The sequence below is a fragment of the Canis lupus genome, chromosome 36 (assembly GCF_048164855.1).
Source record: "Canis lupus baileyi chromosome 36, mCanLup2.hap1, whole genome shotgun sequence".
NCBI lineage: Eukaryota > Metazoa > Chordata > Mammalia > Carnivora > Canidae > Canis > Canis lupus.
In genome coordinates, this window is record NC_132873.1 from 25145760 (window position 1) to 25170217 (window position 24458).

General features: G+C 37.8%; 1 protein-coding gene across 4 annotated transcripts in view; it reads left to right on the plus strand.

Moving 5' to 3' along the window:
- Positions 1–24458, plus strand: part of DNAH7 (dynein axonemal heavy chain 7) — a 234340-nt gene that overhangs the window by 24600 nt on the left and 185282 nt on the right. For all 4 annotated transcript variants that reach the window (XR_012024865.1, XR_012024864.1, XM_072812865.1 and 1 more), the window contains exons 6-12: positions 2535–2619; positions 3661–3841; positions 5494–5569; positions 7409–7534; positions 13217–13336; positions 19011–19194; positions 19799–19978. Coding sequence is in view for 2 of the 4 variants with exons in the window: in XM_072812865.1 (XP_072668966.1) it covers positions 2535–2619; positions 3661–3841; positions 5494–5569; positions 7409–7534; positions 13217–13336; positions 19011–19194; positions 19799–19978 (952 nt within the window). In the remaining 2 variants the exon portion in view is untranslated. The remainder of the gene's footprint in view (positions 1–2534; positions 2620–3660; positions 3842–5493; positions 5570–7408; positions 7535–13216; positions 13337–19010; positions 19195–19798; positions 19979–24458) is intronic.

The following is a 24458-nucleotide window of genomic DNA, read 5'->3' on the forward strand; positions in this document are numbered from 1 at the left end:
GTATCTATTCGGATTTTCTATTTCTTCTTGAGTCATGTTTGGTATTTTTGCTTTTTAGGAATCTATTTTCACTTAAGTTTAATTTGCTGGTATAAAGTTCAGAAAAATTCCTTATTTTCAGCCATTCTACTCCTTTCTCCTTCGGTACCTGCTGACTACAAGACCAGAACCTTTTCTCCAGATCTCCTGGGCAGATTGGTTGCCTTCCTGCCTGAGTTATGGGCCTATGGTGTTTTCAACTCTGTTTTATCTGCCCTCTCTTCTTTTCATGTTCCAGAAATTTGTTGAAATATCTCCTCAACTGATGGCCCTCTAGTCTCTTTACAATCATTAGTTAAAATTACTACCATTTTCACAAGGAAACTTGAAAAAGTGATGTTTTTGCCACCATCTTGACGCAAAATCACTATTGATTTAATAAAGAGAAAATCAATATTTTTTCATTTTCAGGACATAAGGCACATCATATTTTCTCTTTAGTCAGGTAAAGTGTCTCCCATATTGATTTATTCCTGAAAGCAGTATTGTTCTGCTGGAAAGAGCATGGCAGTTTGGAAGCACACATGGACGGGCAAATCCTCATTTTTTGTACTTAATTAACTACGTGACAAAGGGGAAGTTATTTAATCTGACATTCAGTTTCTCATCTGTGAAGTGGGAATAATTTCTCTGTCTCCTCTAACAATAGGTGTGAGGATTAGAGAAAAGGTCTGTGAAACTATTGAGGGCCTAACTGGTGATCAATAAAAAGTTTTTATGGTTGTTTTCCACTAGCAGAATCTTTGCCTGTAGCCCTAGGATGGAATACCTGGAGTTTTAGAGCTGAAAGGATCTTTGTGATGACTGCAGAAACTTCTGCAGCCACTCCCGTAGCCCCCAACCTTTTCCCTCCTCATCTACCCTGACTTTGCTGCGCTCTTTTAGGCAGGCATTACTCACACAGAGGATGAAGCTTGTTGGATTCTCCAGGTGCAGCAAGGTAAATAACATGAACACTTCTGCCATTAAAAAAAAAAAAAAAAGAACAACCCAGTTATTAGGGTCATGCACTTTAGGGTAACAGAATCTATATGTGGATGTCCCGATTCCTGACGTCTCTTACTGTCACATTAGTAACTCATTACGACAGAAATAATGAGAAGACTACTTTTGTAGTTAGAATAATTAACCCTCCTTGCTCCAACTACAGAATATCTTCCATTGCTCCTTTTATATCCTTATTCCCTCACTTGATGAACATTTATTGAGCACCTACTATGTTCTGAATTAAAAGGAGACCTCGAATTGACTCTTTTCTCTGTTCCATATAATTGAAAATAATGATGGTAAAGTTCACAGAATATTTGATTCCTGGATTTGTAAAAGATGAAATAATTTAGAAGATGCATCGTGGCACCTGTCTTAGTGTGCTATCTCAGACAGATAATCAGTAAACCTCTGGTTCCCACTCACTGGCAGTTAGTGGAGGGGGGATATTTTATTATACAGCATCACTGACCTGTAGCCATCCCACGTGAAGCTGGAATCCAGAGCATGACACATTCGATGATAAAGAAGTTAAAGCTATCCCAGAACCACTTCTTATTTTTCATGAAGATATGACTTAGGTCTTTTTCCACAACGGTGTCCCAGGAGAAGTCACAAAATGTGGCTTGTATCTGGTATAGAGTTTGAACTGAATTATAGCCGTCAACATTGTCCATTTATGGACAGTTAGCCAATAATATACAGGAACATATGAGCAATGTTACTCTTTGCTAGCTTGTACTGGATATTTCTAGATATCTGAGAAATGGTCTTTTTAAGAATGTATCTGAAAACTACATCTAAAATCTTTTCCATTGGTGTTCTTTTAAATCCCTTATTTATAAATAACCATACATATTTTAGCGATAATGCAAGAGCACTCCTATAAAATTTCAGAGAGAGCTTGAGTTTGGAGTAATGAGGAAGAATGAGCAAAGCCCATCAAGAAGAATGTAGCCTCTGAATTAGGTCTTGCCAATCACTTCCAATAGAACTATCTGTTTATGAATAAAGAGAAAGGGTTCTAGGAGCAATGTGGTATCAAACAAATATGTGTGATATGTGCTACTAATAAAATGTTCGACAATTCATTTTGTTCTCAAGATTTAGTAGAAGACAGTCCTGAGGTTTTGACAGTCAACACTTAGGGGTTAGGGGCACTGACCCCTGCTACAGTTGAAAATTCACGTATAGTTTTTGACTCTCCGAAAATTTTAAGATTAATAGCCTACTGTTGACCAGAAGCCTTACTGATAATATAGACAGGCATTTTACACATGTTTTTGTGTTACATAGTACATACTGTATTTTTACAATAAGCTAAAGAAAATATTTAGAAAATCATAATAGAAAATATATTTACAACATTGTACTGTAAAAAAAAAAAAAGTGTATGTGAACCTACACAGTTCAAACTTGAGTTGTTCTAGGGTCAACTGTGTATCCATTGATGTGTATTCTAACTGCCCTTCACGTACAATCAAATAGTGTGTTTATCATTTTTTTAGGCAACAAGATGCCTTAGACTCAGCTAGCCCGGATGAAAGCACATTTCCAAAACCGACCACATCTGCAATAGAGAAAGACATCTTGGTAATGAGCTCTTTTGTCTGTATAATTGAATGTAAAGGAAGCACTTGAAGATAATTTTAAAGGTTTAAGATTATTTTGTGCTCCTCTCTTGTGGAACTCTGTGGACAGAGGAGTAAATGGGGAGTTCTACAGAATTGCTCTTGGATTGGATTGGATATTGGGGGGAAATCCTTCTTTCCTTTGACGTCGGAGACCACAATGAAAGAATCTCAAGTTTACCGGCTCCATTTGTGAGAATGAGCCCCAGTCTTGTAGAGCTTTCACGTGTCTTTATTTTTCTGTTAGAAACTATTTTAGTTATGTAATGTATACATTATAAAGCATCGTAACTTTAGAACTATTCTAATATATCAAATACAGATGAATTTTTAAAAAGGTAAACATCAAAGCCTTGAACATTGCTAATTTTGAAGTATTTTGAAAAAATACTTTGTTTAAATTTTTTCTAATAGGTGACATGCAAAAATTTATGAAAATATATGAAAGTTAAAGGTCTATTGTTAGATTAATACTATCATGTCTTAAAGTGAATATTTTATGTACACATGTAATTTTATGTACACATGTAAGATGGACTATTAATCGGCCGATTGAAAATTTCCTAAATCCTGTCCTAGATTTCTGAACTTACTGTGTAGGAATACTGAGTCACTCGCAGTTTGTAAGATCGACTTGATTATCCATAAGAAAAGGCCCAAAACCAATTTACCACATTTTCACACATTTATAAAACACTAAATTCTGCTTCAGCATGGGTTCTTCTTAACACATCATATATTTGGTAATAGAACTTGATGTTTTACATTGTAGTTATGAACTAAGATAAGAGCTTTAGTTTTCATGAAGTATCCTATATTTTTTTAAATTTAGGGGATCTTTAATAATGTCTCCATGAATTACACAAGATACTTTTTTATGATTTGTAAATACTTTGAGTTTTCCTACAACTTTGATTTTGCTCAGCAGTTTTATTTTTGATGAACAGACTTCTTTCATTATAGGACTAAACCCATCTGAATTTTCTCCATCTTCTTTATGCAGAGATACTACTATTACATTCACCATGGAATTGATACAGACCATGTAGCCCCAATGGAAGATTCTTGGCTAGAGCATGTTTTGAATTTAGTCCCCCAACATCTGAAAGTCCTCACCGATAGCATACTTGTATTATCCGATGAAATGAGAGAAAATTATCTTCTTAGTGTAAAAAAATCCATAGGTAAACCTGTATTTTTCCTTCCTAATTTGAATATGTCTTACTAATTGAAAGTTAGTAGCTATACTTGAAACTATTATATTTATTCTGCTTTTTTGCATTGCTATTTTATTGCCTAAGATCTTAGGAAATTTCATTATAAAGTAAACAAAAAATTCAAACTTTTTTTTTTTGTAGGGTTATATCCACTCAGTAATGGACAGAACTGAGGAAATTATAAAATGCTAATCATTTAATTAGCATTAATATTATTGATTTCACAGGTTAGAAGGTGATTAATTAAAAATTGTTGCTACGGACCCAGGGGTTGGCAAACTACAGCTCACAGATCTGGTCTGGCTCACTGCCTGTTTTGGTGATAACATTTTTTTGGAATGTAGTCCTACGCATTCATTTGCATATGGTTTGTGGCTGCTTTTGAGCTCCAGGAGCAGAGATGAGTAGTGATCGAGGCCTTGTAGCTCATAAAGTTGAAGATCTTTATAATCAAGCCTTTGCATAAAAAGTTTGCTGATTCCTGATACGGACCACTAGATTCTAAGGCTGACTTACCAGACCTACTGTTTTCTTAATCCATCTGAATTAAGATTTCCGGAGACAGGCCTTTGAATCTATACTCTTTAAAAAAAAAAAAAAAAATTCTCCAATGAAGTGTGATTGGAAAGCTGATATAATTGATGCCGTGTTCAAGAGCTGGAGAAATCCTCATGTTTTGGAGTTGTCTGGGGGGGCCTTTTGGGTGGGAGGGCATTGACTGTATTTAAGACTCAATCTTAAACATTAACATAACATAAATATAACATAACATAAAAAATAACATAAAAATAAAAAGTCAAATCTCTGCTCCCAAAGAGTTCATTGTTGTAATGAGGGAAGTGGACAAATCACCATCACAAGGTAGAGCAGTAGGCTAGGTAAGGAGGGAAACAGAGAACATGCTGTAAGGGAGAGAAACTCACACCTGACTCGGTACCGACTCCAGAGATGCCCGAACCCTCTTGAAACACAGACCCAACACTAAGGGGGGTGCACTTAGTGAAGAAAATGGTGCGAAGGGCTCTTGAGGCCTGCAAGCATGGTGGTGGCGGAAGCCTAGGGTGCCTTTGGGAGGGGCCAGTATCTGAAGGGCCTTCCATCCCTTTTTAAAGGGATCAAGGTTAGTGAGTCACCAAAGGACCTCAAGCAAAGGGGTGACGGCACAGTTGCGTTTTAGAAAGAGCATCTTCAAGGGCAGATGAACTGGATTAAGGACCAGCAGCTCCTTCTGCTGATTTATGTTTTATGCTTTTACGCAACTTTGAAGAGAACAAAGCAATACCTAAGTTTCCTCAATGAAAGCAGACTGTTAGGATTCTGTATTGTTGCCCTTCAGCGGAAAATACTTTTGGTAGAGTTGCTATGAAGGAAATGTCATCTTAAGACCAATTATTATTCTCAAGTGAAATAATAGAGACCTGCTCTTAGGAGAGTGCCCATACACTCACAAAGACACAGACATCGTAGGTTTTCTCATAACCACTTTAGTCGTCATACGCACAAACTGCTCCATTATTTTAGATGACATAGTGATTGATTTTAGTGGAATTAGTTTTGCAATTGCTTGGAAATATAATCCACATCAGGTTATTTATCAGAACTTTTCAATTTTCTTTTAGTTGATTTTGTTTTAAAAGATCCTAGGGAAAAAGAAGAGGATAAAAAACCAGATGAACTTCCACCCCACCGTGCTGAGTAAGTGATCACGTTTCTGTAAGAATATTGATGATATGACTGTTTTGTGTATGTGTATATATTCATACACTGGTTACATTTCTCCTATAGATGCTTATAACTTAGGTACTTCATATATACAACTGCTTATTCTTATTATGTTTATGAATCTAAGCCCTGCTATGTTCTGTTTATAAATCCATGGGTAAATGGGTAGGCAGAGGGATGAATATGGACACCCGTGTGCTTAAAACAGAAGTGCACTGGTGAAAGAACTTGGTAGAGATCTTTGTATTTCCATGGCTACTAGTACAGGCTTCAGATGTAATAGGATATCAGAGCTTAATGGCAATTGGAATGCATAAAAACATGCTGGGGAACATTGCGGAAAATACGTATATATAGAATATATTCCAATTTATTAGATTAAAATATAGGACACATAATAGAAAAATACACTTGCTATATATTTCCCTAAGTAATTAACATTTAGGAATAAATCTCTTAAATAGTTTGAAGAATAGCGCTTCTATTTTTAGGATTTAGTAAACAATGCCGTGTTGCTTCTTTCATACTATTTAAAAGTGCCTCCGATCGTTTTCATATAATGGCAAGAAAAAATTATTCAGTCGTTTCCAACATATCTTATGTGGAGAACAGCTTTTCTCCTGGGAAGAGATAAAAATCATCTTTTTAATTGTAAAGGTGCTATGACTACGACTGAAAACTGAATTAAGCTTGCTATATAATAAAACAAGATTAAGTGTTTAAAGTCAGTGAAAATAAAAAAATTGTAGGCATCAAACGCAAATGTTTAAATATACTCTGAAAGATGAAAATGGCATATCTTTGCTGTATTAAGGACGATTGACTATTCAAGTCATAGGAGTCTTCAAATAAGGATGTTAGTGTTGGTGATGTTGGAAGTGTCCTTTACATATAAACAGAGGTTAAGTTGAAGGGAATTTCCGGAAGCAGAAAAAAAAAAAAAAAGAAAACCCAAAGCAGAAAAATTTAAACATTTTGTGTCTTGAAATGAAGTCTTTCAAGATATATATGAGAAAAAAGCTGGCTACTATTTCTATTCATCATTATTAGTTATTTGTGACCTTGGTTAAGTATTTAAAGGAAAAATAGTTACCGTATGTATTAAAGATTCTAGTCTATGGGATACCTGGTTGGCTCAGTTGGGAGAGCATATGACCCTTGATCCTTGGAGTCATGAGTTTGAGCCCCCAGGTTGAGTGTAGCGATTACTTAAATAAATAAAACTTGAAAAAGACTCAGGGACGCCTGGGTGGCTCAGTCGGTTGAGTGTCTGCCTTCGGCTCAGGTGATAATCTTGGGATCCTGGGATTGAGCTCCAAGCCGGGCTCCCGCTCAGCAGAGAGGCCACTTCTCTCTCTCTCTCCCTCTGACCCTCCCCCTGCTCTCTCTTAAATAAATAAAATCTTTAAAAAAAGATTCAAGTCTAATTTCATATGTTAATATTCTAAAATTATATGGCTTAGACTATAGAAAGTATGGCCTTTTTAATATATAATTATATGTTTTGCTATGACTGTAAGGGATACATAATACTTTTTATTAAAATGCAGCCATTATTGGGGCACTTTGATGGCTCGGTTGGTTCAGCGACCAGCTCTTGATTTGGGCTCAGATCAGGATCTCAGGCTTGTGAGATCGAGTCCTAAGTCGGGTTCAGGGCTGGGCATGGGGACTGCTTAAGGTGCTCTCTCTCCCTCTGCTCCCCCACCAATCTCTAAAGAAAAAAAAAAAAGCATTATTACTCAAAAAGTATGCTAAAACAATACTTTGTTTTGATTTCTAAAGATAGCCGATTTTTTTCTTCGTTTTCAGAATGGAAATTCTTCCCAAACCTTGGAGGAAATCTTTTTTAGCTGCAAGCAATTATATTAAGGATCACTTGAACACACTGAACCCTACAATGTTGGCTGTGCTAGATTTGTGGCACAGTACTTATAAGTGAGTATCTCCGGCCTTACCGCGCTGCCTCTTAAAAGGGTTATAAGAGCTATTTCGTCACACCTTAATGATTTCTCTTACTGTTTTAACTGCAAATAAAAAAAATGACTACAAACTTACCATCAGTATGGTAACTGGTACTGGTTTTAAATCAGCAGCGTAGAGGTGCAGTAGAGCACGGACATTGCCTTTTACCTCTCGCCCAGTTACCTCTAACCCCCACCCCAGAGCCCACTACCGCACAGACTTTAAGGACTAGTCACAGTTTAGGGGCTGAATTGTCATGCTTTGTTTTAGATCCCACAAAACATTAGCCGCTCCAATCATCTGGATGGTGTAGAAGCCTAGAAGGTATCGCCTACCCGAATGGCATGACTGTTGGAGGTGATGCATCATCACCTCATAGACATTGTCACGGTGGGATGCACAGCCACAGGTGACACGTGCTTGGCACAGCTGGATGTGGATCCTGTTGGTTGGGGGGGGCGTGGAGCTGACCTGCTTGCTCCCAGGGCCGAGGACAGCTGGTCCCTGGGTTGAGAAGCTCCAGCTTCATGCTCCCTCCCTTGCACCGTGCCTTCTAGGGTGTCAGGGGGGTGTCCTAGCATATGCACCTGCGGGCACAGGCTTCCTAAAGGATGCAAAAGCAGTAGGATTTCCTTAGATTGTTTCCTAGAGAAGGGCTCCTCTCAGGAACCTCAAAATCTGGATCAGACCTGCCTTAGGAGAGAGGAGACACCCAGTCTCTAAATAGTCTGGAGCCTTCCCTCCCAACTCCAACCTTTGCGACCCCCACGACTGCAGCCCCCCCCCCCCCCCAAGCAGCCGGCCCTGCGGGGTCCCCGGGTCTTGGCTGCACCTGCTGTGTGGCAGGAGGGCATGGGAAGCGAGCACACTTTGCGGGGCCTCCTGAAACCATTCGACGGGAAGCCCGTCCTTAGACCTGAACTGTGCATAATTTTTATTGCAATTTTTATTGCATCCTCTGACCCCACAGAGTTGCATCCTGTCTGCTTTTTTCTTTTTTTTGGGGGAGGGGGGAAGAGGCAATTTTATTTTTTAATTTCATGCTTGAAATTCACAAATGTACATGAAGTACTATGTAAACTTTAGGATAGCATTATTTGACTTGAGCCATGTCACCTCATCTAAGTTTAACTGGAGAAACACAATTTAGCCACTCTGCTTTAAAATGTAAACCACCAAATTAGAATAGGGCACTTACAATCAGAATTTTTAAATTGAGTCTCCCATACAGATTTGTAATTTACTGTTGGATTAACTGTTATATTTATGTAAAACACCTTATCAAGATACTATGTAAGAAATTACATCTTTTGCATTAATGGTCCCCTGGGTTGCACTTGGACTAGTAACAAAAAATATATATACTGACATCATACACTAAACTATATTCATATTCTAGATTACAAAAATTACTGAAAGCCAGAATGAATCTTTAAGGTTGGAGGGACCCTTTAATAGTTTAATATTTGGGCTTAAGGAAGAAAAATTAAAATAGTCCCATACTGCATCTCACATCTCTTAAAAATAGGAAATGTTTTAGCAGTTTAAAACTTTTAGTTATATAAAGCTTATTACACTAGGATTTATTTTATTATTTTTTTAATAATTTTTTTTATTGGTGTTCAATTTGCCAACGTACAGAATAACACCCAGTGCTCATCTCGTCAAGTGCCCACGTCATTACACTAGGATTTAATTCGAAATATAGTTTACAACCAGATCAATTATACATACACTGACACTTTAGCACGAGGACAAACTTTTAAAAACAAATTATTTTGGACCTTTAAAATCAGGTCATAGTATAAAAACAGAGTCCATGGTCTTACATTCAGCAAATTCATACTAAAATATTCTATTTTTGTAGGATAAATGCCAGCAAAACCTTACATATGCTACAAGTTTCTTACATAGATTTACATGGCTCTTTCCTAAGGTACTTAACTTAAAACTTTCACATTATACAGCTCCCCCCCCTTTTTTTAAATTTTTATTTATTTATGATAGAGACAGAGAGAGGGAGGCAGAGACACAGGCAGAGGGAGAAGCAGGCCCCATGCACCGGGAGCCCGACGGATTCAATCCCGGGTCTCCAGGATCGCGCCCTGGGCCAAAGGCAGGTGCCAAACCGCTGCGCCACCCAGGGATCCCCAGCTCCCCCCTTTTTAAAGTAAGCTTTGCAGGGAATGATTTGAGAGCAGATCACTGTCAGAATAGCTTATGCAGTGCTATAATACAAAAATGTATTTTGAAAGCTACTCAGTGATCACCAAATACTGTTTCTGTAAGAAATGGCTTTGGTGGTGCATTAGTTGGCAGACACCCACTGCATGAAAGAAACGGCCATTGGGGTGTATGGTCTCATCTAAATTCGATAGCCCCTACTGCCCTTTTCCACATTTCACCAGCATAGTTTACTAAAATGCAACTATTCTCGAAGAAAAATTCACATTTTCTTTTTGGCAGTGCATCAGGTTGTTGTCATATTACTGGCTTGGGCCTGTCTGCTTTTTAAAAATAAATTTTAATTAAACACGCGGCCATCTATGAAACTTTTATATAAGCATATAAATGTGATCATATATACTTTTTTGCCTGACTTCCACCCACCAGCCTTTCTCTTCCTCCTCGCTGCCCTCCTCTCCACCTGCCCAGCCAAAGACCCATGGCAACCATCCCGCGGGATAGCTTCCCTTATTTTATTTTGTGCTCATATGATCAGATACACACGTGCGCCTACACGTACACACGGCCTAAACGTGGCCTTTGTTGGTCAAACCACACACTGCTGGAAAGCATCGTTCTGCGTTCTGTTGTACGACGTGGATTTCTTTGCCCGCTGGAATTTGGCCTTTGGAATAGGAAGAGGCTATCTCCTTGCCCATGTTTTTCCCATTTCTTTTCTCTCGGGTATTCCTCTCCTGCCCAGCCCTGTGATTTGACTGTGCTTGCAGTCATGAGGTCATACATAGGATGACCTCACCTCCACAAAGGCTGTTTGCATGCAGGGGTACATTTTATCTTCACACCACCACCAGAGCTGTTTTCTTTTGTAACCATTAACCATTTTGTAACCTGGTAGATAGAACTACCAGGGCACACTGGTTGCTGGGGGGTGAGGCTGCAGTCCCTAGCATCATCCATAAAAGGCTTGACTTTGTTGGGCCCTGTCAGGAGGCAAGAGTCAAGAAAATGAGAGGAGAGAGGGGAAGAAAAAAGGGAATAAAGTCCAGATCAAAAACAGTAAATGAGGGATGTGTCCAGACTTGCTGTCCACGGTCATAGCGACGGAGGTATCAGTAGCAGCAACTGAAGCAAACCTCAAGGCATCTGGGGTGATGACAAATGGCATCTGGGTTGAAGACAAATGAGGAAGAAGCTTTGCAGTCTGCGGGGAGGAAGAGGACTCTGGCAACTTCATTGTTGCCCTTGCAGACACGAGTCGTTGCACAGCTGAGAGTCCTCCTCTCGGAGCAGGAGGCTGCATTGATCACCCAGGGCATCCTTCCTCCAGGCCACAGTCAGTTGGGCCTTAATCTCAGCAGCTCTTGAAGATAGAGAACATCCATGTGTGTGGCCGTGGGCTGGGGAAGGGTAATGAGAGAATCATCTGGATGGCTGTGAAAGTGCACAGGTGTGGAGACCGAAGGGAATGTTTGTAGATGGGAGTGTGCAAGCCTGTGTCCTTCAGTGGGTAGATGCACACAACCCACTTCGTGTCTGAGCTGGCGTATGTAACGCAGTCACAACCTACACACCACACAGGTATATTTGCTTGAAAAATAGTGTGTATATATGAAGACGTGTGTAGAGTGTATATGGACATATACGTGGACATTACCACAGGCCATGAATTAGAGTAGTTGAATGTGAGAGAAAGAGGTCTAAGAGAGTGAGGTTATGTTGCCCCCCCCCCCCATCCCCTGCCCCAGGCAGCCATCAGTCTGTTCTCCACATCCACGAGGTCAGTTTCCAGTATTTTAGATGGCACATATGAGGTCATCAAGTTATTTGTCTGTGTCTGGCTTATTTCACTTAGCATGATGCTTTCGGGGTCCATCCATGGTGTCTCAAATGGCAAGATTTCATTATTTTATGGCTGAATAATATTCCATGACATATACTTATGTATCACGATTTCCTTATCCATCAACGGACATTTAGATTGTTTCCCTGTTTTGACTATTATCAATAATGCAATAACATGAGTAATAAATATGTAAACCATGTATATTTAGTGTTTTCATTGTCTTCAGATAAATATCTGGAAGTAGAAGTGCTGATAATAATATGGTAGTCCTATTCTTTACTTTTTGAGGAGCCTCCGTATTGTTTTCCATAGTGGCTGCACCAATTTACATTTCCACAAACAGCGCACAAGGATTCTCTCTTGTCCACATTCTCGCCAACACTTATTTCTTACCTTTTTTTAATAGCCATCCTAGCAGGTGTGCGATGATAATCTCATTTTGGTTTGATTTGTATTTCCCTGATAATTAGTGATGTGAACATCTTTTCATATATACCTGTTGGCCATCTTTGTACCTTCTTGGAAAACTGTTGATTCAAATCCTCTGCCCACTTTTTAATCGGATTTTTTTTCTACTGAGTTGTACGTGTTCTTTATAAATTTTTAATATTAACCCCTTCTTAGTATATGATTTGCAAATATTTTCTCCCATTCAGTAAGTAGGATGCCTTTTCATTTTGTTAATGGTTGATTTGGCTGTGCAGAAGCATTTTAGTTTGATGTAGTCCCACTTGTTTATTTTTTGCTTTTGGCATCAGATCCAAAAAAATCATTGCCAACACTCATGTCCAGGAGCTTACTGCCTATGTTTTCTTCTAGGACTTCTATGGTTTCAGGTCTTCTATTCAAGTCATTAATCCATTTTGAGTTAATTTTTGTGTGTGGTGTAAGATTAGGGTTCAGTTTCCTCTTTTCCATGTGCTCGTCCAGTATTCCCAACAGAAAATTCTTTTATTAATTTTTTTAAGTAGGCTCCACACCCAGTGTGGAGCCCCCAACAGAAACGTCTTAAATGTGTAAACCATGTATATAACAAAGATCCATAGCATTGTAGTCAGAAAAGAAGTTGAATGGAAAGCTGTTGACTAGAGTAAGCACTGTGTTTTCTTAAACAAAACAAAACAAAACAAAAAAACCCAAGACAACAACAAAACCAGACAGGATCATAAGATTGTGATACAATAGGTCTTAATTAAGTGTGAGGTCTCCCCCACCCCACAGCGCCCTAAAATGCAAGATTGCTTTCTTTTTAGAGTGGGTACAATTTTTGTTTTAGGAGTAGCGAGGCTTCCAAGCTTTGAGATTTATCTTTTCCTATTGCAATTGTTCCAACTTGAAAGCAAAAATCTATCTAAATTATCTATCAAATCCGTTATTTCGATTTTGTTCTACTTCACAAGAATGCTTCATAATTTATACCGTGTCCTTATCAAATCTAATTACATTAGTTAAAAAATTAAAATTATTTTTAAAATTTCATGTTCTTAAATATTTAATTTTATTAAATAAGCATTTTAATGATATAACCTAGGAATATCATATTTTCGAGGAGACCAGTTAACAAAAAGATTAAAAGCAAAGAAATCTCCTGCCTTAATTATTGCTTATTTTTTTATGTCTTGCAGAAAACTACGTTTAGTTGATATAGAAGAGTTTCATAACCGCCAGGATGCATTAGAGCTGTCAGCATTTCACACCATTGTCATGAAACACATGGAATCTGCTAAAGAGACTCTACTTAAAATGTAAAGTTTTGAAATTTCATGGAGGAAAACACAATTTTAAAAATGTTCTTGTGGGGAACTATATTTTAGCTGCATTTAGAAAATCCTATTTTATTTTATTTTTAAAGAAAATCCTATTTTAATAAGTTTGTAATTATTTCTGTTCAAGAATTAAGTATAATATCTTTAACGGAGTTGGTCTGTATGGCCTATCCGAATGTTCTACACAGCGTAGATTGTGCAGGAACTAAAATAATTATAGTGTTTTTTTTTTTTTTTCCTCTCAATGTCTGGTTTCTACTTTTCTAAGAGTGGGGTTGGATACTGTTGGGAGAATGATCATCAACTTATCCATTTATTAGATATTTGACATCTAGTAATACATTTAAGGCACTATACCTCTCTCATTTTGCTTTTGGATGGGGGATGAAGAATAGTTAAAGCACAATTGGGGTGATCTATATTCTTTAAAGGAGTTTACAATTGCACTGAGAGGTTAGACTTATCAAATGGTAGTTAAACGTCTCAGATTGATCCTTAAAAATGGAATAGCCACACTTGATAATTATTGATGTAGGTACCAGACAATATGCTCTGAAACAATACAGGAAAACTTTCTCTATCATGGGTTATTATAAATAGGACATTAAAATGAGCTCAAATCGCAGGTAACAGAGGTCATGTAACTCCAGCATGGCTTCATGTTTTCCAAAAGTTGGAGATACATCTTCATAGTTTAAGGCTGAATCTTTCCTTTATCTTTTTTTCTTCTCCATTATGTCAGAATCAAATTCTTTTTCTGACATTACTTGAAAGAGCTTTAGAATTTCCTTTAATTCTAGTATTTAGTTAACATAAACAAATAGATGAGGGGGATAGAATGAAACCCCATAACTAATTACAGGGAAGAAAATGACCTCTTAAAGACAGAATACAAATAAATTTTCTTGATCTATAACCTCAGGGTTATACCCCAGGAATATATTACCACTGTAAATTTTGGTCAATTGGGCATCACGGGTGCAGAGTAGAGGTCAAACCTTTATTGAAAAGTTTTGCTGAGAGTTGTAAATTGATTAGCTGTGGCTCTTGATGCTTCCTGATTGATTCTAGGGGAAGAACACTGTGTCTATACTTCCAGTAGTGAACCAGAATGTGTTTATCATGGCTAAAAGACCGCAGATCAGCTCCTCACAGTGGGGAAAGGATTAGTAAATGGTTATGGTATCTGCCCCAAACCCAAATACCCTCTCTCCGTAATCACCCTCCGCATCGACTCAGCAGTTGCTATGGTTTATCACCCCTGCATTCTGGAAATCTGTTTTCTAGGTTCCATGTTCTTACCATCCCCAAGAGTGGGGGCCTCTCAAGTGTTTGCTCCTTTGTCTTCTTTACTTACACTCATGACAATGTCATGATCTCCACTGTCTTTTCTGTCTCAAGGTCTTACGTTTTTTTGAGCTCTAGGCCCTTGTTACTAATTTCATACTGCATATCTCCAGTTGAATGCCACCTGAATATCAGCATCTCTCTTCCTGTTCTGGACCATTCCCAGGCTAAGCTGAAAAAACTTTGTGACTTTTTCTGTTTGTTGTCATCTACATCTTGACCACCCTTAGCCTGTCACTAGCCATAATCAGTAGATTGCTAACTATTTTTTAAAATTGAGATATAACTTACTTACCATAAAATTCACCACTTTCTTGTGTACATTTCAGTGGCTTATGTTTTGCGATAATCATCACTAATTCTATCACCGCCCAAAAGAAACACTTTCTCTGTTATCAGACACTCCTGATTCCCCCTCCCACGTGCCCTGACAATCACTAACATACTTTCCGTACCCATTCTGAATGTTTCATCTCAGAGGGATTACATAATATGTATACATTTATGTCTATCTTCTTACACTAAGGACAATGTTCTCAAGGTTCATCCATGTTATAGCCTGTATCAGTACTTTATTCCTTCTCATGGCCAAATATTTCATCATATGGAGCTAACATATTTTGCTTATCCGTTCACCAGTAGCTGGACATTTGTGTTGTTGCTACTCTTTGCCTATTAGGAATAATGCATAGTGCAATGAACATCGGTATGAACGTGTGTTTTCAGTCCTCTTGGGTATATATCTAGGAGTAGAATTGTTGGGTTATGTAATAGCTCCGTGTTTGACTTTTTGAGGAACTACCATATTTGTTCCCTAAAAGGTCTGTAAGATTTTACGTTCCTATCAACAATATATGACGGTTCCACTTTCTCTACATCCTGTTTGTACTTGTTATTGTCCATCTTTCTGATTATATACAGTCATCCTAGTAGAGGTGAAGTTCTATCTTATTGTGGGCTTGATTTGCATTTCTCTAATGACTATGTTGAGCATCTTTTTATATGCTTATTCATGTATTTGTCTTATTTGGATGTGTCTATTCAGATAGTTGCTTACTTTGTATTGATTAGTATTTTTATTTTTGAATTGTAAGAGTTTTTTATATATTCTGGATACTAAACCTTCAGTACATGATTTACAAGTATTTCTCTCATTATGTGGTTGATCCTTTCATTTGCTTGATAGGCACAGATTTGAGGCACAAAAAAATTTTTTTAAAAAAATAAGCTGCATGCCCAATATGAAGCCCAATATGGGGCTTGAGCTCATGACCCTGAGATCAAGACCTGAGCTGAGATCAAGAGTTGGACAGTAAAAAAAAAAAAAAAAAAAAAAAAAAAAAAAAAAAAAAAACCAGAGAGAGAGAGAGAGAGTTGGATACTTAACTGAGTAACCCAGGCACCCTGAGACACAAATATTTTTTTAATTTTGATAAAGTCTGTTTTTTTTTTTTTTTTGTACATTGATCTTATATCCTGCAACCTTGCTAAACTTGTTTATTAGCACCAATAGTTTTTGTGTGTGTGTGTGTGTGTGTGTGTGTGTAACCTTTATATCTTTTTCTATAGAAGTTTGTGTTATCTGCAAATAGATATAGTTCTACTTCTTCATTTCTTATCTGCATTTGTTTCTTTTGTCTTCTCTTTGCCTAAATGCTTTGGTTAGAATCTCCAGTACAGTATTGAAAAGATGTGGCGAGGGTGGACATCCTTGTATTGTGCCTGATGTCAGGGGAAGGCTTTCAGTGTTTTGTCATTTTGTTAGCTGTTCCCTTTATCAAGTTGAGGAATTTCCCTTTCATTCTTTGTTTCTTGATTGTTTCTGTTACGCAGATATTGCCAAATGTTTTTCTGCAGCTAAGATCATAATGGGTTTTTTCCTACTTTATTAGTATATTACATTGGTTTTAATATATTGAACTAATCTTTCATTCCTGAGATAAATCCCACTTGGCCATGGAGTATAATTCTTTTTATATGCTGCTGGATTCAGTCTGCTACTACTTTGTTGAGGATTTTTGTGTTATACATGCATAAGGGATATTGGTCTGCAGTTTTCTTTTTCTTGTGATGTATTTGTCTGGGCATGATAATATTGACTTCATAGAATGAGTCAGGAGTATTCCTCTCTCTGTTTTTCTCTCTTTGGGCAGTTTATGAAGGATTGGTTATTAATTCTTTAAATGTTCTGTAGAACATAATAATGAATCCATCTTTACCTGGGCCATGGTCTTTTTATTTTTTGGAAAATTTTCTGATTATTAAGTTAGTCTCTTAAACTCTGTGACTCTTAGTATTACCATCTTTGCATATATAATTATATCAAATTGAATAAAAGGTTAAGGAAATTAAACAGAATGAAACCTCTTGAAGTCTACTGGCAAAATATTATGATCCACATAGTTTTTAGTACTTAATGCAGCTTATTACTGGATAAGCCTTTCTTCGTTCTCCAATACCCAGCTCAAATGATCCTTCTATGAAATTCTCTGTTGTTTCCCCCTAAAAAGTGATCTCTTCCTCTTGAATACCTCTTTTGCAACATTCCTTCCTTTTGTAACATGTACTTGTGTGTTTGTTTTTTCCTCCAAAGTGCCTATAAGCACTTTGCAGACTAATATTTTGTACCAAGTGTTTTGTACATAATAGGGAGCCCTGTAAATGTCTTCGGGACAATGACTGGATAATTTTTAAAGCATAATTTGTCTTTTTTTCCAGTTTGATGGCCCCAAGTCTATTTCATCTCTTGTCTGAACTACTGGTCACTGCAATAAACTGGCAGTTTCTTGGTCCCCTTTCTTAATATAGCATTGCCCTTCTCTACTTAGTATTTGTTACTCATCCTCTTTATCTATTGCCTCAACAATGACACCTTACAGCAAAAAGATTTGCCATAGCTTCATTTTTGAGAGTGAGGTTGCCCCAACTTCTTGTGTTTAGTTCCCAAGTTCTGCAAAAGTCCTCACAGACTTTCCTCCACTTATTTCTCCTATTTTCTAGGAAGAAATCTATCATCTCTATTATAGACAATGAAATGATTAGACATATTAGCCCCACTCATCCACTTATTTTTCTTATTATCACACTTCTATTTCAAATTCTTTTCTTCTGATACTTTTCATTTCCTTCCTTCAGTGAAATTGCCATCTTCACTATAAAATCCTTCTCTGTTAGTTAAATGGAAAATTATATCTCAATCCTTTGACTTCAAGACTGTTTTTTATCCTATGATGCATTGTCTTCATTATTATAAGAGATGATATATCTTTTTATATCTCCCATGATACTGTTCCTAGCACATAGTAGATACTAAAGTAGATACTAATTCATTTATTAAAGAAATGAATACATGTATTTAAAATTTAGATCTTTCTTGGGGCATTCAGGGAACTCCTAAAGATATGAAGACCCTACTTTTTAAAAATATCTCTTATAAAGAGTTCTCAATATTCCTTAATTTTGTACTATTAGTGGTTTTATAAACTGAAAACTAGACTTGTTATCATTATAAATCTATATGTGAATTTACTGTTACCCTTTTATTATGAGGATACATACATATTTGAAACTGTCTTAAAACAGTCATTCTTTCAGGATTTCACATTAAGGGGAATAAGAAAATAATTGATTTTATTGACTTGGTTTCAAGTCATTGTGAAACAGAATAGCAGAAAGTACCAAGTGGATTGAACCAAACAAACTTACTTGATTTAATCAGCAATTTGCATTTTAGCTTTAAATTAACAAATCCTTTTCCCAAAGAACATTTTGGAGACCAGTGAGTAGTATTTTGTGATATCCAATACTTATTTACTTATTTATTTTTAAATTTTTATTTATTTATGATAGTCACACAGAGAGAGAGAGAGAGAGAGAGAGGCAGAGACATAGGCAGAGGGAGAAGCAGGCTCCATGCACCGGGAGCCCGACGTGGGATTCGATCCCGGTCTCCAGGATCGCGCCCTGGGCCAAAGGCAGGCGCCAAACCGCTGCACCACCCAGGGATCCCCCAATACATTTTTATTTAAAAAAGTACAGGAATCAGAGTTTCAGGAGTTAGATTTACGTTTTTATTTTCTCACAGCATCACATTGTTGAGTCATCTTCCATTGACTGTGATTAAAATTTATTTTCCAAGAAAAAGTGAAATATGCTAGTGCTTATGTTTCAGAGAGTGGCTCATGTCAATTAGCAATGTACCTCTCTAGGAAGACCTTTGGATGTCTAGAAGTTACTGCTGATGCTTAATGTAAAAGGAGTGATTCACTGGAAGTATTAACTTTTAAAAGTCTTTTGTGCTTCCAAGGTGGTTTCCAGAAGTGCAGAATATTTATTACCAAGGCAATAAAAAAAAACAATTGCCAACCGGTGACAGCAGTGCCAAATTGGAATCTTTTTTCAACTGTGCGGCAACACTTATGACTTTACAGCTGCAGGAACTCACTTTGGTCTCCATGCAGGATTTCACAGACTTAATAGCACAACCACCAGTAAGTATGGTGCAGTTACACCAATATTCATCTACTAATTTATTTTCAAAAGGAAAATGTTTTTTTTTTTTTAAAGAACTTTTTCCAGTGGGAGAGGAGGAAGTATACTTTTAGATCACTTACCTATTTTTTTTAAAAAAAGTATCAATCTGAATATTCAGGATTCAGGATTCAACATGATTATATTCATGTTGGTGAAGGATTAGTGAAGGGAAGTAAAAATATTGGGAAATTTGGGTCGTGATGCCTGGGGAAGGTTTCTGCAAGGAACTCTTTTCTTTCTGGAAGAGAGTCCTATTAGAATGTGACCTGGGCCTGGAAATTTGAATGTTCTCTTGGGCTCTTGTATGAGTGTAGAGCCCCATTGCTATGCACATTCTCCTTTTTCTGGAACTCCTTGATCTGTAGGCCAGGTGGATACTAGATACCAACACGTCTAGCTGGGAATTATTCTTGCTCTTTTTAGTAGAGCTCCTCATTGGCTTAACCGTCTAGGGCATAAGAGGAGATGTGAGTTCCCATGTTTTCTAATTGGGACCAGTGCACTGCTTAGTCTCTCCTGGTTCATAATATATTAACATCCATGTATAATTTTTTCTTGCAGGATTCTATTAGAGCTCATGAACATCCGGGTTTCATCATGAGGCTGATTCTTGAAAATGACACCATTAAGTTTGAACCTGATTTCAATGACTATGCAGACATCCTTCTGAACATTTATGACATCATGATTAAGGCTGTCAGTTTTGTCCCAAGAGTTGAGACAAAATTGTATTCCAAGTGGGTAAGTAACAAGGGTATTCTGATAGCTTGAATTTCCATGATGATATTCATTTCAAACAACCTTTAAAAAGTGTAGACCTCTATTCTCTGCCTTGCAGAATATAAATGGCTTGGTAAAATTGGTATATAAGAAAGTTTTAATTCAACAAAATACTGTTTTCCCACTAGCTGATCTTGGAGTATACCTAGTTTCTTGGGACTGAAATTTTTCTTAAGGGAAAGAATTAAAGTTGTGCTCCAGTTTAAAACAGTTGATGAGTGTTTGCTGTAGCACTCAAGCCATGCCGTAGGCCTCCCTTATACTGTTGTAGCTCTCTAAAACCGTCCTCCAGTTGATTACTCTCCTCATATACCTTTTCCCATAAGTAGTAGCATCTCTGTACTCTCCAATCCCAAATTCTACTTCCCTTCTCTCTCTGGCCACGTATTTAGCAAAGCTTTGCTGAACTTGGGTATTTCAACAGCAGTTACTGCAGTCTCGTGTACAAAACAAGCATGTCTGATAATTCCTTCACTTAAAATGTTTTCAAGTTTGTAAGTCCAGTGGCTTGTTAAATTCTTTCCTATTTCTTTTACTTTTTAAAAAATATTTATTATATAGAAAGAGCATGCACACAAGTAGGGGGTGGGCAGGGAAGGGCAGAGGGGAAGGGAGAGAACATGTGAAGCAGACTCTGCGCTGAGCTCCAACCTCAACACAGGGCTCTATCCACCACTGCGAGATCATGACCTGAGCCAAAACCAAGGGTTGGCGGCTTAAACGACTGAACCACCCCACCCAGGTCCCCTCTTTTTTATTGAAGTCATTCACAAATATGAATAGGAAAGCATCCAGGAAACTAGTGTGTAGTTTTAGGTGGTAGTAAAGTTACCCCCATGTACTAGAATCTAACTAGAGAAGTGGACTATCATTATGGATACCCTTAATCTCTTCTGACCACTGCCCTTCCCTGTTCCCACACTCCTCTCCTACCTTGTGGCAAAAGAATCGCTATCTCGAATTTTGTAGTTATTAAGCTGAAATTTCAAGATAGACTTACAACCTGTGTGCATATCCCTCAACAATTACCATTTATTCTTTCCAGGACTTTGTGTAGAGTCATCTTATAATCACTGACCTGTTTTTTGTTTTTTTTTTTTTAAAGATTTTATTTATTTATTTATGAGAGAGAGAGAGAGAGAAAGAGAGAGAGAGAGAGAGAGAGAGAGAGAGAGAGAGAGAGGCAGAGACACAGGCAGAGGGAGAAGCAGGCTCCATGCAGGGAGCCCGACGCGGGACTCGATCTCAGGTCCCCAGGATCACGTCCTGGGCCCAAGGCGGGCACTAAACCGCTGAGCCACCCAGGGATCCCCTGCTTGTTTGTTTGTTTGTTTGTTTTACTCAACATTGTGATGGTGAAATGATCCATTGTGAGGATATTATCCTCATCATAGAGCTTCTAATTTTTTTAAGATTTTTATTTTCTAGGAATTCCTTTAAGTTCTTTGTCAAATCGCACAGGTCACTTTTGATAGTCTCTTGTATTTAGTCATATATTTGTTACTCTTTTACTTCTCTATAAAAGGTGCTTTGCTGATATGACCCTTGCCCATGGTGGCTTATTTCTGTGGGTGTTTTTTCTTTATTATTCTGGGCTTATACATGTAAGTACCTCACGCAGGGAGGTCCTTAAGGCCTTAATTTAAGTGGGTTCCTCCAGAACTTGCATATTCTCCTGATGGTTGCTCTGGAGGCCTCTCCAGACTGAAGGACTATTTTTAAATGAAATTCTCGCAGCGGATTTTGTAGGCCACACTGGCAATGTACTAGTTTACCCAAATCTGCATGAGAACACGCTGCAGGTCACAAATTCTTCAGGTGACCATGTTTTTTCTTCTGCACTGAAAGACAAGGTCAAAACAGGATATTTTCCTTGCCTTTCCTCCCTCATTCAGAGGTTCCCTCGCCCGTCAGCATTCTGAAATTGTGTGTCACCTTCCCGTGTTCTTGGCTTTCTGTGGGGTGCAGAAATTATGACTCCTCCTTCCTCAGGGGAGGCTTTGTTTCCTGACCATCATCCCCACCCCATCCCCACGCACCCCTGCACAGAGGCCCATCTTGCTAGAGACTCAATTGAGCAAAACTTAGGCCACCAGGGATCAGCAGTCTCTGGGCAGCTGCTCACTTGGGCACAGGATTACCTCTCAGTTTATGTTCTCTCACGTTGGTCCCTAGACTTGCTCTATTATTTTGCTTCCTTACTGTGTATTATACAAGTTGTGTTTGGCATTTTATCCCCCCAGCACACTTACAGGTTTTGAACTAGATAGCTATTTTCAGGTTATCTGTTCCTCATGTTGCCACAGACAGAAGTCTCTCGAGAAATACAGTTTACTTTGTCCTCCGTTTAACTTCAGTTCTATTTGTTCTATTAGTTCTATTGCATCTTTCTCCAGGGATACCCTGCCTTTTTTTTTTTTTTTCCAGGAATGATCTGAAGGAGCTTACCCAACAGACAAATATAACACGTTAGTGAGAATCACAGGGTGTGCTCAAAGTAGAGGAAAGGATTACCGTCATTTGAATGAATACAGTTGCTTTGATTTAATGGTTATAAAATATGGCTCTGAGTCTCCTGGTTTCTAAGGAATAAGACAAGTTTTACTTGGAATTAAACAGTTAATTTAGACTGCTCAGGTATTCTTCCTGCTGTGAGATTCTGAGAGAAAGAGATCTTACACGGGGCCTTCTACACAGGGTAATAGTTCTGAAACCCTATGGGTCAGCATCACCTGGTGAGATTTTAAAAATACAAATCCACCACCACCACCTCTTGCTCCTAGAGATGCGGATTCACGGTGGTAGTTGGTTCTCAGAGACAGGTTGCCAGAATCATCTAGGGATATTTTGCTAGTTATCAGTTAGGTTTGGAAACAAGTGATATAGAAGACACTTCGAGTAAGATGATTGAACGTGATTTCGATGACCTTTGACAGCAACTGCAGAAGCGTATTTCGTAGAGCTGTTCTTATCACAGTCTTTGATAGAAACAGAAAGTGAAATTAAAATCCACTTTTTTTTTCCCCATGATAGGTAAGTGCAAGGGGCTAAGATGCTGTGAGTGCAGGCATATCACCATCTATCTTATGATCTCTTTTGATAGACCTTGGAACACTTGGCACTGTCTCATACAAAATATTCCCCTTAACTCCTGATAGAAACTGATTAGAATTCATATCACAAGTATACATGCTAATATAGTTCTGATGTACTGGTATCCAGTTATGTTTAGAAAGAGAGACCTATAGGCTATGGACATCAGACAGGCTGTTAATATGTTTAAGAAACATTGCATAATGAATATTAATGACCTTTGCATTTGATCCAATAATTACATTGCATACAGTACATAATATAGATTGCTTTATCCCAAAGTTGTTGTGTTTTGTTTTGTTTTCTGGAATAGATGGCACCAAGCACCTACGGAGCTCAGGGCTGAGTGGTGGTGGTGGGATTCACTAAAGTTCTCAAGAAGCATCTAGTTCTAAGCAATATGAGCATCTTAGGCAAATGCACCCTGGAGACCTGAATAAACTACCCAGATCTCTAAGGAATCTTTTTTTTTTCTCTAAGGAATCTTTTGATATTATCTAGTAAATGCTGTAGAATATCCACTACGGATCATAATTTTTGTTTGTCACAGTGAAAAATCCCTTCTGAATTGGGGGGGTAGAGCATCTACATTTTTAAGTGTAACTTGATTCAAGATAATCAACCATGTAGACACATGTACTTGCCCTTTTTTTTAAAGATTTTTTTTAAAGATTTATTTATTTATTTATGAGAGACATAGAGAGAGAGAAGCAGAGACACAGGCAGAGTGAGAAGCAGGCTCCATGCAGGGAGCCCAACGTGGGACTCGATCCTGGGACTCCAGGATCACGCCCTGGGCCAAAGGCAGGCGCCAAACCGCTGAGCCACCCAGGGATCCCCTGTACTCGCCCTTTTATTTGAGAAGAGGAGACAAGCTGTTGAGATGTGTTTGCTTATTTAAAATTGTTGTCTGATCCATTATTCTAATGGTGGTAGCAGAATGCACATTTTGTAACTAGGAATTTTAGTCTACTCTAGTCACTGTTCACAGAATCAAAGATCAAAGGTCAACAAATGAGTGACTTAACAGTCTTTCTTTGTTCTAAGACAGATTACTCCTCAAGGTGAAAAAGTACTGTGATCAAAGAATATGATGATATGACACTGAGCTGGTTGACTTTTTAAAAACAAAATGCAATGCAAGGACTACCTTATAAAGCATATACAATTGCACAAAGAAAATGTGGATTTTGGGTGTTTTCATATTCTTTTATTTTGTCTATATTTTCAAGTGGCAGTTCTTTGATCCCTACAGAAAAACAAAACTAGGTAGCCTTGAAGGAAAACAAAAAAAGTTATATGAGACTCAGATATTCAATACACTGCTATGATTAAACTGAATATCTTT